The sequence below is a fragment of the Sinocyclocheilus grahami genome, unplaced genomic scaffold, assembly GCF_001515645.1.
Source record: "Sinocyclocheilus grahami isolate Dianchi unplaced genomic scaffold, SAMN03320097.WGS_v1.1 scaffold1400.1, whole genome shotgun sequence".
Lineage (NCBI taxonomy): Eukaryota > Metazoa > Chordata > Actinopteri > Cypriniformes > Cyprinidae > Sinocyclocheilus > Sinocyclocheilus grahami.
Genome location: NW_015506579.1, coordinates 62,340 through 76,235, shown reverse-complemented (window position 1 = coordinate 76,235; position 13,896 = coordinate 62,340). Strand labels below are relative to the sequence as shown.

The 13,896-nt window shown below is 44.2% G+C and overlaps 2 protein-coding genes across 6 annotated transcripts in view; one reads left to right on the top strand and one right to left on the bottom strand.

The window, feature by feature from the left end:
- Window positions 1–677, top strand: part of LOC107569974 (ubiquitin carboxyl-terminal hydrolase 8) — a 16,404-nt gene extending 15,727 nt beyond the window's left edge. For all 5 annotated transcript variants that reach the window (XM_016256150.1, XM_016256151.1, XM_016256152.1 and 2 more), the window contains one exon: window positions 333–677. In XM_016256150.1, coding sequence (XP_016111636.1) covers window positions 333–491 — 159 coding nt within the window. In that variant the 3' untranslated portion in view covers window positions 492–677. The remainder of the gene's footprint in view (window positions 1–332) is intronic.
- Window positions 678–4,535: 3,858 nt separating this feature from the next.
- Window positions 4,536–13,896, bottom strand: part of LOC107569970 (transient receptor potential cation channel subfamily M member 7) — a 31,757-nt gene continuing 22,396 nt past the window's right edge. The window contains 16 exon segments of the mRNA XM_016256146.1: window positions 4,536–4,718; window positions 5,062–5,168; window positions 6,325–6,341; window positions 7,841–8,095; window positions 8,590–8,963; window positions 9,370–9,435; window positions 9,648–9,695; window positions 9,815–9,854; window positions 9,944–10,011; window positions 10,126–10,219; window positions 10,293–10,387; window positions 10,648–10,681; window positions 10,713–11,577; window positions 12,541–12,673; window positions 12,873–13,057; window positions 13,125–13,257. Coding sequence (XP_016111632.1) covers window positions 4,600–4,718; window positions 5,062–5,168; window positions 6,325–6,341; window positions 7,841–8,095; window positions 8,590–8,963; window positions 9,370–9,435; window positions 9,648–9,695; window positions 9,815–9,854; window positions 9,944–10,011; window positions 10,126–10,219; window positions 10,293–10,387; window positions 10,648–10,681; window positions 10,713–11,577; window positions 12,541–12,673; window positions 12,873–13,057; window positions 13,125–13,257 — 2,633 coding nt within the window. The 3' untranslated portion in view covers window positions 4,536–4,599.

The following is a 13,896-nucleotide window of genomic DNA, read 5'->3' as shown; positions in this document are numbered from 1 at the left end:
CTCTCTCTCTCACTCACACACACACACACACTCTCTCACTCTCTCACACTCTCTCTCTCACTCACACACACACACACACACACACACACACTCACTTACTCACACTCTCTCTCTCTCTCTCTCTCTCACTCACACACACACACACTCACTTACTCTCTCTCTCTCTCTCTCTCTCACTCACACACACACACACACTCACTTACTCTCACTCTCTCTCTCTCTCTCTCACACACACTCACTTACTCTCTCACTCTCACTCTCACACACTCACTTACACTCTCTCTCTCACACACACTCTCTCACACATGATCTGTGACGTCTCATCTCTGCAGAATCATTACGGTGGGCTGGATGGCGGTCACTACACTGCTTACTGTAAGAACCCTCTCAAGCAGCGCTGGTTCAAGTTTGACGATCATGAGGTGTCCGACATCGCCGCTGCCTCCGTGCGCTCGGCTGCCGCCTACATCTTCTTCTACTCCTCTCTATGAGGGTCAGCGACAGGTTGTCACCATGGTGACCGGGTGATTGATGCATGTGTGACATGCAGCTGTGGGCGGAGCTATAGCCCTTTGCATGAGGACTGATGGACACTTCTGCTGAGGGAACGCCCCTCCCTCTCTCTCTCTCTCTGTATCTCTCGCTCTCTCTCTCTCTCTCTGTATCTCTCGCTCTCTCTCTCTCTCTCTGTATCTCTCGCTCTCTCTCTCTCTCTCAGTGTCTCTCTCTCTCTCTCTCTCAATCTCTCTCTCTCAGTGGGTGGTTCAGCGGCTTCTGTATTCCTGTAGGAGCCTGAACTCAGATTCGTCTCTCACTCGGAGCGTCGGCCTGCTGTCTCCAAACTCACGGCTGGACTTGATGTCATTTAGACGGACAGTGTGAGATTAGACGTCCATACAAGCGCACTATAATCCGAACCGCTCATTAGACGTGCACCTGCCGCTTAGGGAGATGCGTTTCATTTATTTATTTATACGGTGACCAAATATAACCTGTGCTGCCAGATCCGAAAGCGACAGAGACTCCGGATGAGAAGATTCAGCTGATGGTTAACATTAAATCACTCACAAACACACTCATCATTGTCGTGACGTTCACACGCACTAGTATCTTCCAGCGTTACACACAGCTTGGGCCCTGTTCTGTTCTGTAGGCTAGTGTTCAGGGATCGGCTACTCACAGCAGTGCAATAACCCTCATCCACTGAGACTGAAACTAGCTCATTAAACCCCATCAGTGACACTACAGTCAGCATTAGCAGCAGCTCTGACGCCATCATATCATACACCTGTCTCTGTACTAATACTCCTCTGAATCAAGCATCTCTCACTGGTGCATGAGCTTCTGATGCACGGACTGACTGATTCTCTCACCTGGTTTCTTATAATATTAAGCGCAATCTTTAAATCCATGTATTCTATAAACCTTAAACATGCATAAATAAACAGATGTAAACACACATGTGCTTTGAGTTGTCTGACTGTATTTACTCTGTCGTGTGTTGACTCATTCGCAATATACATGCAGAGTGGTAAACAGAGACAAACTATGAAATATAAATATCTGTGAATGCTAGGTTTGGTCTGTGCTAAGATCTGTAAAAATCCTGATACGGATCAAACTCTGCTTCTCTTGGTATCTGTGTTCATGTGTACCATTACTTTGTCTGCTGATGGTCAGAAATATGGTGGATGAGCTGGAAAATTAACATAATAAGAATATTGTAAAGTTGTTACATTGCTAATAAAACACCCAGCGGATACACTGGTTTTAATAAACGTAACTGTTCAGCTAATAACCTTGTTATTCTGACACAAGACGAATAAATAATGTGTTCTAAACTCGGCTCAAAATATGAAACCTGTCTGATCTCCAGCTGCATGGAATCAGTCTGAAGCTAAAAATCAGGATCAGAATGTGATTTTCTGTGACGATCGCCCCTATTCTGAAGCCTGGCTCTGATTCTGCAACTAGTGACTCTAGACAAGATCTGGCCGAAAGTCATGTATTATATGTGTGAGAGAGTGAGTGTGTGTGTGTGTTCGTGTGTGTGAGTGAGTGAGTGTCTGTGTGTGTGAGTGAGTGAGTGTGTGTGAGTGTGTCTGTGTGTGTTCGTGTGTGTGTGTGTATGAGTGAGTGAGTGTCTGTGTGTGTTCGTGTGTGTGTGTGAGAGTGAGTGTGTGTGTGTGTGAGTGTCTGTGTGTGTGTGTGTGAGTGAGTGAGTGTCTGTGTGTGTGAGTGAGTGAGTGTGTGTGAGTGTGTCTGTGTGTGTTCGTGTGTGTGTGTGTATGAGTGAGTGAGTGTCTGTGTGTGTGTGTGAGTGTGTGTGTGAGAGTGAGTGTCTGTGTGAGTGTGTGTCTGAGTGTCGAGAGTGTGTGTGTGTGTGTGTGAGAGTGAGTGTGTGTCTGTGTGTGTGTGTGAGTGAGCGTGTGTGTGTGTGAGCGAGTGAGTGAGTGTGAGAGTGTGTGTGTGTGTGTAAGAGAGTGAGTGTCTGTGTGTGTGAGAGAGTGTCTGTGTGTGTGCGTGTGTCTGTGAATGAGTGTTTACACCTGTTGAAAATGTGTCCAGAGTCCTCCGAGTGAAACCGTGAATGTCGTCTTCTGGTGTTTCTTGAGATCTTCTTCAAACCGATGTGACTCGGCCGACACCCGCTGACCTCTTGACCTGTCCTGCCATCTGATTCACACAAACAATAACATTCATTCATCCTTCTGTTGTCTTATAACAGTGACACAATCTAGACTAGCTACCTCTGTCTTTTGGCCCTGACCAGGTGCTTGTACGATTTTTCCAACCTGAAACGTTTAATTTTCTGTGAGAAATGTTCTTTTTTTGTGGTCAGCCAGTGAAGACTGAATGACTGGCACACATGAAGCCATCTGAATGTTGCTAACAAAAGTTCTGTGGGGTACCCATAGTTTCAGACTCTTACTTTCACACTATGGTATTTACATCATATTTCAAGACCACAAACATTTATTCAATTAATTCAAATCAACTTACAAGTGAGGAATAAAACAAAGTTATTAATGTTAATGAGGTAATATAACACGAGAAGTTCTAATAATACAAACAGAAGAGATTTTTCTGTGTCCTGACTGTTGTCAGCAGCGCTTTAGCAAATGCTGCAGGTTCCAGAAACAGCAGATGCTTGGATTCGGGTTAGTTTCTGTCACTTACCTGATTGTTCGTTTGAGGAAAGTCTCTTGCGCCGTCGGTCGCAGAAGCACTTCTCTGAGGTCAGCTACTCCACAAACACATTAAAACTGAGGTCACTTTAGTAAAACCATGGTTCATTTTCACAAGGGGCTGCCAGTTGCACCCATAAAATGCAACCTGTTTATTCTGACAGTGTATGATTTAATAAACACTACAGCATAGAACATGATCAATAACTTAAATTAAAACCACAAATTAGGAACACACTGAGTGAAGTGAAACAAAGAATTTCAGAGTGAGAGAAAACAGATACGGATAACCTTTAGATGATTTTTCAGTGTTTTATTAAATATACAGTTAAAAAAAAAGTGTACAGATCCATTGATATAGTATCCCCAGCATCAAATATTCTCATGTTTCAGCTGATAGCATCGTGCCAGATAAATGTATCTATGAGATACACTAGATGAATAACACTCTCACACGATCCTCCTCCTACAGTAAAGGACAAGAGTACCGCTGTAACATCATAAAGAGGAGTCTTGACTGCATGGACCGCTTTCAGTGAAATCGCTTGCATTGCAATCTGCCCAGAGATTCAAACGCATAGGAAGTCTGAACCATAAATGCATTCATACAGCTCTGTACATAAACACATTCTCTTGGCATACAGCTCTGTACAAAATCTGATAATAGTATAACGAGCAAGAGTTCTTTCCCAAAAGTGACAGACATCACATGTAAAATTGCTTTTATTTTATACAAGGCAACTTTCTGTAGTTTAGAATAAATATTTAACTCTATACAGTGATATTGTACCAGTTATTAACCACTTTATAATTTATACAGACATAAAAACTTTATAAAAGACTTTTAAAAGCTGATAATCCCTGTTATAATTGTACAGGATTAAACGTGACTTATTAAAACATCTGTTTATTTGTTCAGAGGCGACGCATTCATATAAAACGTGCACGCTTGCGTCCTACACACACACACACACCGTGTCATCATCGTTTTCAGTTATGTGTGCGTGTGTGTGTGTGTGTGTGAGAGAGTGTGTGCTGGTGTGTGTGTGTGTGTGTGTGTGAGAGAGTGTGTGCTGGTGTGTGTGTGTGTGTGTGTGTGTGTGTGAGAGAGAGTGTGTGTGTGAGAGAGAAGAGTGTGAGTGTGTGTGTGTGTGAGTGTGTCTGTGTGTGGTGAGTGTCTGTGTGTGTGTGTGTGATGTAGTGAGGTGTGTGTGTGTGTGTGTGTGTGTGTGTGAGAGTGTGTGTGTGTGTGAGAGAAGAGTGTGAGTGTGTGTGAGAGTGTGTGTGTGTGTGAGAGAGAAAAGTGTGAGTGTGTGTGAGTGAGAGAGTGTGTGTGTGCTGGTGTGTGTGTGAGAGTGTGTGTGTGTGTGAGAGAAGAGTGTGAGTGTGTGTGAGAGTGTGTGTGTGAGGCTCACAGCATTAATCGCATTGAGGGACGCGGTTCTTTAGTGGCGCCCCCTGCAGGCGGTGAATGGGACGGTCCCTCAGAGGGCATGAGTTTATCAGGAGTGTAGTCGTTCTGCTTCAGATCTGAGCACAAACACACACACACATTAAACTCCTCAGAAACTGCCAGATAAGGACTAGATAATTCACTTACAAATCAATCACAATCTAACACAAAGAGCCTAAACTTTTCAGAGTGAAGGGCCAAAAATAAATCTTGATTGAGGGGTTTGGGGTTAAAGTAAATGCTAAACTACATCATATAAAAATGTCACTTTAAAAAATTACATTTACTGATATTCTCTACTTCCAATGCAAAAATAAAACAAAATCAATTGATAATGACATATAGATGCTATAGATGTGACAGCACGGCCTGAAGCCGCTTTAACTCAGCATCGTTCTGTTCAGCGATCGCTACACTCACCGGGAAGTTTGAGTTTTCTGCAGCACGAGTTGCAGTGATGCTTGGAGCGGAAGTTTCGAATGGCATCGTCTCCCAGATTCGCGGGGCCAAAGATCATATCATAAGACCTGACGCAACCAAACACACAAGAAGAAAACTAATCAACTCTTATTATATCGTATGCTGTTAAACACCAGTACAGTCAAGCACTGACAAGCTTTTCAATCCACAAATCACCATCATTTACCATGATTTACTGTAGTAACACTAACTGCAGCACGGTATTGTGGCAGAAATGTGAGATATCGAATTATATTATTAATGTAGACATGCATTAAAGGAGTAATGGAATGGCGAGAGCGTTTGTGCATTTATACTAATGTATTTGGACTACTGTTTTTTATACAAATAATTTTTACCATGGTATTGAGGTGCTATATGTGAGTATTTAACTGTGGTTATCATGATCTAAATGTATGCTACTGTTATATCGCCCAGCCCTAGCGCTACCCTGACTGAAGCCTATGATCTTATTTTTCTGAATATGTTTTTCATCCGTGTTTCTCACCCTTAGAATCTACATTTGTTATTGTATTTCTGATGTTATCTATTTTATCAGTGAAGAAATTCATAAAGTCATTACTATTAAACTGTGCGGGAATATTTAGATCGGGTGGCGTCTGGTTATTTGTTAATCTAGCCCCTGTGCTAAATAAAAACCTTGGATTGTTTTGGTTATTTTCTATGAGTTTGTGGATATGCTCGGCCCTGGCAGCTTTTAGAGCCTGTCTATAGCTGGACATACTGTTTTTCCACACAATTCTAAAAACTTCCAAGTTAGTTTTTCTCCATTTGCGCTCAAGACTACGAGTTTTTTTTCTTGAGAGAATGGGTATTACTGTTGTACCATGGCGCAGTATGTTTTTCTCTAACCTTTTTCAATTTGATGGGGGCAACAGCTTCTAATGTATTAGAGAAGATAGTGCCCATGTTGCTAGTTATTTCGTCTAGTTCATGTGTATTTATTGGTACACAGAGCAGTTGAGATAAATCAGGCAGGTTATTTGTGAATCTGTCTTTGGTGGCTGGAACAATAGTTCTGCCCGGACGATAACGCGGAGCCATATAGTTGTGTAGCCATAAAGCATACTAATATTGTGTTACACTCCCCTACAGCAGGTTTAAATGCATCTAAGGTCAGAAAACATTGTAATTTTCTCAGAATATACATTTAATATTAGAGTCATATTCCATTGATTTCTAAACGATTCGTTCGGAGCAAACCCCTCCCTTCCAGAAGCCTACTCTGCTCTGATTGGTCAGCTGGCCAAGCCTGCTGTGATTGGCAGAGAGGAGTAATATAGTGCTCCAATCTGTTCTTATAATAATGACATAAAATACAGAAAACACTTATGCAAGCGAATCGTGCCCACAGCTAAAGATTAGCTGCTAAACTGTGAACACTTAAAACAATAACGGTGGATACGTTAGCCGGGTGCTAACGTGACTAACTGATGAAACCATACAGTTTGAAAACCAAAATATGTCTACTGTAATGTCTGAAGAACGACAGACTAAAGACGCTCTGTCTTAACACTAGAACTGCCGTGCAGCAAAATAAACAGCAGTTTCACTACGATTATAAAGTCTGTGCGCTACACTCCATTCTTTATTATTAAACGAAGTAATTATTAGAATAAGGTCAGTCTACATTAATCGACACATTCTTAGGAAATAGTGGGTTCACTGCGAATTATCAGAACTACTTCAGTAAGACAGTAATACCGTGCTTTACCTGGAAACCTAAAGCTGCACTAGGTGTACATCACATATTAGCACAAAAACTTGATATTTTGAGCACTCAATTGAAAATGTACACATAACATATCAATCGTACTTACAGGTTGTGCTTCGGAGAGCTTGCTAGTCCAAATAAAGAAGATTAGAAGCCGACGAAGATTAGAGAAGCAGTCCTCGTAAAATGACATGCACACAACAAAAGGTTGGAATTGTGTTTCTGTGGTATCCTTGAACACAGCGTCTTCTCAACATGATGTACACACACTAACCAGCGGAAGTGTTAGCGGGCAGGCGGGGCTTATGCAAATGTGTTACCCAGTGACGTATACCGGTAACAGGCAAAAGATTCGACTTTTGAGAGACAATATCTTTATCATGCACTTTTTTGATTAACAACTTTGCAGATTGTTTTCATTTAAAGATAGCTACGTTATAAAATGCAAGAGATATTTTTCAAAAACCCATATGACCTGCTCTTTAAGAGCCTCACTGTACAGTCAAATACAGCAAAGCATTCCTGAGTTCCAGTCGCTCCATGAAAACCACAAATTAAGAATATTACTTGTTGAAGGACCTACTTCCTCTTTGGTAGCACATTACAGTGGGGAAAAAAAGTATTTAGTCAGCCACCAATTGTAGTATGTCATGCCAATAAAGCAATATGAATTGAAAAAAAATTGAGAGAGAGCGAGAGAGAGAATCACCACATACAGACCATCATTTAAACTCTCTGTAAAACAAACACAAGTTTACAGACACAGCTGCAATGGTAAAGTGTTGCTACAGTATGGATAGTTCACCCAAGAATGGAAGTCCAGGCATCATTTACACACCCTGGTGTTGTTCTAATTCCATATGCCCTTCTTTATTTTTCAGACCACAAAAAGATACATTTTGAGAAATGTCCTGCTTGCGCTCGTCTATACAGGCAGTGGATAGGGACTGACATTCATTTTTGGGTGAACTACCCCAGAAGCTAAAGCACTGACTGCTGGAATGCAGATGAAGAGATCTGAGTGAGACACAAACCCTGCAGATCCAGCACCAGCAGCTCTCCTCGCGTGTATTCATACGTCCAGTGGCTGAAGGCCAGCATGGTTTCTTCCAGAAGGTTGGTCGGGACGATTTCATCCCCGTTGTTGTTATTAAACTTGCGGAAGTCTCCAGTGATGCACTCCTCGATGGCAAACCACTGACCGGCAGAGTGACAGTAGAGCAGGAACACCTCCAGAAACCTGCAGAGACACACTCCGGTCTCAGCAACACCCTCCACTGTGTGTGTGTGTGTGTGTGTGCAGTAAAAATGCAGTAAAAGTTTTTGAGAGAGTTGCACATGTAATGCTCATTTCATATGCGAAGATGTTTCCCCTGACAGACACGCCCCTTCCAACGATCAGACGCTAAGTTCAGAATTAAAAAATTACCATTTACATCTGAACTATGACCATTTTTGATGAAAAAAAAGATATATATCTGACTAGATTATATGGAAACATTATAAAATCATTTAAAAAATGCATTTCATGACCCCTTTAAAAATTTTGATCTCGTCATTTTTAATCAAAATGTCAAAACCGGATCTTCTCCAGTCATTTAGTGTTCTTAAGCTCCGCCCCTGCAGCTCACAATTTTTGAGAGCCACACCCACATCTCAATATCCAATCAACAACCGGTGGATAGAATCAAGCCCCGCCCTCACCTGTTACTCAAAAGTGTCAATATGGAAGAAAAGATCGGTCACTGTTTCACAGCACTGGAGCTGTTATTATAAACTCTTGTGACTCTGTGTTTGGGTGAGTAATGAGGAACAGCTGGAGAACATCCGGTGTGTGATCGTACCCTGAGACAGAGGTGCAGGACTGTGTCCTCTCTGTAAATGCTCTGCCAGGTGTTGACCACCTCAGGTAGGAAGGACTTGACGATGTACAGGTGTCCAGGCTTCAGCATGTCATACTCGGACCAGGTGCAGAGCACCTTCAGCGCCCGCCGCAGGCCTCCACCCATCTCCTCTTTACTGAGGAACTCGATCTTAGCACAGAGACCGCGCTGAGTCCACGACGACATGCTGTTGTTGATGGTGTTGGGAGAGCTCTCCTCCAGACGGTACACGGTCACCGGCTCACCTGTACGACACGCAAACATGAGAACGACACGCATAAACACGCGTCTGACCTCGCAAACACACAATATCACCAAACATTTCTGCGTCACGCTAAAGTTCTGACTGAATTCTGTCTTTTACAAACAAAAGGTGCTTCAACTGATTTAATGATGTTCTCGGTTTATTTGGAATTTGATGCACACAAAGCAAAAGATCAGCTGATTCATATCAAATCAGTGCAAAAGACAATCTTCACATTTGCCTGTAATGTATTTTCACATCACTCCATGTTTCTCCTCTCACATGTAAAAATAAATCGCTTATATTTACTGTGAAACACATTCTACCGTCACGCCGCCCAGAACTACATGATAAACAGCAAAGCCTGATGGGACAGAGAGAGACAGGAGGGCAGCGCTGTGTCTTACCTCTAGGGGGCACTGGGGTGAATGGAATACTCTGAGACAACCGCATCAGGTTATTACGCTCCACCGCTGACACACACACACACACACACACACACACACAGGGCTGATGTCAGTACACGTCACACGCCTGCTTCAAACCCACACCACAGAGCCTCGGCCCGCTATATGACACATTCAGATGCTCTCAGGACAGTCTGTGTTTGAGCGAGGCGTCGTGGGTTGGGTTTAAATCAGGACACGTTTATGCTTTAGTTGGACGGAGTGACAGAAACACTTACCTGAATACTGATAACTCTCCATGGGCTTGAACGGAGAAACGATCGCTGCTCCACAGACACACAGAGCAAAGAATCAGCAGAACAACACACAACATACCACGGTATTACTGTGTTCCTGATGAAAACACAATCACTTTATTTGTGGTCAAAACATTCCACACACACACACACAGTTACTCACAGTTTGCTGGACTGAGCTGATTTCCCCTGAGAACGAAAGACAGACAGAGTTACGTGCGTGTGTGAATGTCGTTTCTCGTAAACACTCTGCTTGTGTTGTTGTGTGTTTGACTGACCAGCAGCAGATCCTCATAACACGAGACGTCCTCCAACGACACACGCGTCCTCTCCTGCTTACCGAGTGCTGAAACACACACAAAAGGTGAAAGAAAGAAAGGTGTGTGTAATTGTGCTCAGGATGAATCGGGGTTCATGTTTAAAGTGTCTTGTGTTGTGCAACGCTGCTGTTTACACTCACTGGACTCTGGATGCAGGAACGTAGGGTTTCTGTCGAACTCTGTGAAACCAGCGTACGAGTTCACCGTCCGCATGTGACCCTGCGCCACAGCCGCCTGCAGACACACATAACACATCCGGATCGAGCCGCACAGAACAATCACCACATCTTTAACATACTACACTCACCACATCCCGAGTCTTTCTGGAGGGACTCGACTGGCGGCTGCTGACAGCACCCTCTTTAGGAAACGACCTCTGACCCTCAGGATCATCCTTGTGACCTAAAACGGGAAAATGAGTTCAAAGACCGAACCACGCTTGTTTAAGCACAGTCATCAGTTCATTACAGCCACCGTGTTAAATGTTTCCCCTCCAATCAGCTTTAATAACCCGTCACTAACCAAAACCCTAACCAGCACCAGCCCGGGTTAGTTTAGTTGACTGCGATCTCACACACACACACACACACAAAAGACACGACAGCACTTTGTTCATTTAGTAAGAAGAGAGCGGTTGAGATGAAACCACCGCCAGAGGTCACCCGTCTCACCCGCTCTAACACACACAGGGGCATGCAGACGGGGTGAGGGTCAAAGGTCACAGTTAGGGTGGGGTTCCCCGATTCCCAGCCAAACCTCCGCTTCTCTGTGTGAGTATGTTCAGCGCACGTCTGAAGCGACCGTCTCTCCGGATGCGCCGGGGGCCCCGGGGCTGGTGCTCAGGGGCCAGAGGAAGGCCCGGGAGGGGCGTGTTTCTGTCAGGCGGGTCGGGGGCGGGTCTATCGTCTTCATCATCAGTGAAGGCGTGATTGACGTATCCCTCACACACGACCGCCCCTGAGGGGCCTCCATCACTCGTCCCATAAACACCCTCCTCATACTCACCCACGAAGGCCCCGAACTCCACTGCGACATGCGCCGGCTCCGTGTGCGTCTGCGAAACGGTGAGCTGCGACGGTGTGCTGACGAAGAACGTGGCGAGGCTTCTAGGACCCGTGTCCTGGAGCACGGAGCGTCCGCGGCGCCGCAGCTGCGGTGAGTGTCTGAGCGACTGAGGTAAGGTGCAGCCGGAGGATCCAGCCTCGGCCGTGAACAGAGGGCGTGTCTCGGGGCTCTGAGGAAGCTCCGCCCCCTGCTGCTCCTCAGCTCCGCCTCCAGCTCCGCCCCCGAACAGAGACTCTGCTATGCTGGCGGCGGGAGGCAGGAATCCCACGCTGCACCGCACCAGAGCACTCGAGTGCCCCGTCACGTCGGGCCCCAGGTTCTTGGAGAGGCTGAGCTCGCGTGTGATCTGGTTGTGCACTTTGCTAGCCTCGGACGCTCGCTGCGCGGTCAGCGCCTTTAGCGTGTCCACCGTGAGCGCCGAGAGATCCTGCAGGTGTCCGATTTGAGAATCCAGCGTGTGCAGAGAGCGCTTGATGAAGTTCACCTTGTTTCCGACCTCCTTCAGCTGCACACACATCGTTTCCACCCTAAAAAACAAACACAGGTAAACACAATCAATTCTCATTTATTTATATAGCGCTTTTCACAATGCATACCGTTTCAAAGCAGCTTTACAGAAGATAATCACAGTTCCAGAGGCTTTATTTCACCTTTATGCATTTGGTAGACACTTTCATCCAAATGAGACTAACGTTGCATTCAAGCTTTTTCAGTTCATGCGTTCCCTGGGAATCAAACCCGTGACCTACTGTTTGGGGATCTGTAATGTTTGATTTCATGTAAACACGCTCATGGATCAAGCGATCCCTCAGATGTCAACAAAAAGAATGTAGTAAAAGTCGTTAAAACGTGCACCAGCTAAAGGTGAGTGAACTGAGCAAATCTACCAGCCATGAATGCGTCTGATGTGTCCCTGCAGCACAAAAGCAGTGTTAAGTCGGATATTTGTAGCAATAGCCAACAATACATTGTATGGGTCACAATTATACATTTCTCTTTTATGCCAAAAATCATTAGGATATTAAGTAAAGATCATGTTCCATGAAGATATTTTGTAAATGTCCTACCGTAAATATATCAAAACTTAATGTTTGATTAGTAATATGCATTGCTAAGAACTTCATTTGAACAACTTTAAAGATGATTTTCTCAATATTTAGATTTTTTTGCACCCTCAGATTCCAGATTTTCAAATATTGTCCGATCCTAACAAACCATACATCAATGGAAAGATTATTTATTGCATACATATCAATTTAGAAAAATTGACCCTTATGACTGGTTTTGTGCTCCAGGGTCACAGAGAGACTCATTTCATTGATGATGCTGAAAGAGAAAAGAGTCTGACAGTAAAAGAAAAACACGTGACAGATGTTTTCCCCAGTAAATGATCTGTAAATCTCACTCTCAGATCTCAATATTTTATTAAATGCAGGCTTTTTGTGTGTGTTGTGGATTCTGATGCATGAGCATGCCGTTCATCATCGTACCTGTCGGACGTGAGTCTGATTCTCTCTTCACTCCCAGAGTGAAACTGATCGTCTTTCTCGTGGAAGTACGTCTCCACGCACTGCTCCTCGAAGTCGTGCAGCTTCTTCTGGTCCTCCTCGGTCAGGAAGAGCTCTGAAAAACAGCAGGACAGTCAGAGCGCTGACAGACACGAGCAGAAGCGGCGGCGCGAGCAAGAGGTGCGTACACACACACACAGACTCTCTCACACACACACACACCACACACACTCTCTCTCACACACACACACACACACAGGAAGAGCGCTGACAGACGCGAGCAGAAGCGGCGGCGCGAGCGAGAGGTGCGTTACTTGGTCCGTAGGCGCTGCTGTCCTTCTTCCTCTTCCTGCAGATGGAGGACAGCACAGACGTGGCGTGGCTGAGCAGAATCAGCGGCGGCGGAAGCACCGGCTTGTCGTGGTATGCCATGACGAAGTGATAGCGCTGGTATTTCCACACCAGGTTGGATATGGACTTCACCTGCATGTAGACGTTACTGCGGAGAAACGGCACGCTCAGTTACGGTGGAGACTCTCACAGACACACAGCGGCGCGACACTCACTTGAAGAAGGCGATGAGCAGGTTCACCATCAGTATGTACTGCACGAACAGATAGATGGCCTGCAGCACCGGCGTCAACCACACACCGGTCCTACACAGATCCTTAACATGCGCCTCGCTCGAGTTCGCACACACTGCCAACACACACAGCGTCACGAGATCATCACTGAAACAACAACACACTTACACAGAACTAATATCACCACACTGCATCATATGTGCGGATCCCAACAGTTGGATATAAAAATAGAGTCTGTTCTGCTCTTCCACGTCACACTTTCTCACTAAATATGATGCATTTCATAGCATTCATGCGGTGAGGAAGTTTTGTATTCTCGCTAGATCAGCAGAGATTCAGCTCTGAGCCAGATTATACACTACCTCTCAAATTATATATCAAACGTTTGGGAACGATTTTTTATGTTTTTACAGGAGTTTCTTCTGCTCATCACTGCTGCATTTACTTGATCAAAAATTTAGTATTGTGAAATATTATGATTTAAAATAATGGTTTTCTATGTGAATCTCTGTTAAACTGTAATGTATTTCTGTGATGCGCAGCTGTATTTTCAGCATCATTCCTCCAGTCTTCAGTGTCACATGATCTTCAGAAATCAGTATAATATGATGATTTATTATTAGAATTATTAACTGTTGTGCTGCACAATATGTTTTTGGGAAACTGTGATACTTTTTTTCAGGATTCTTTGATGAATAAAAAGTTAAAAAGAACAGCATTTATTTAAAATAGAAATCTTTTCTAACAATATACA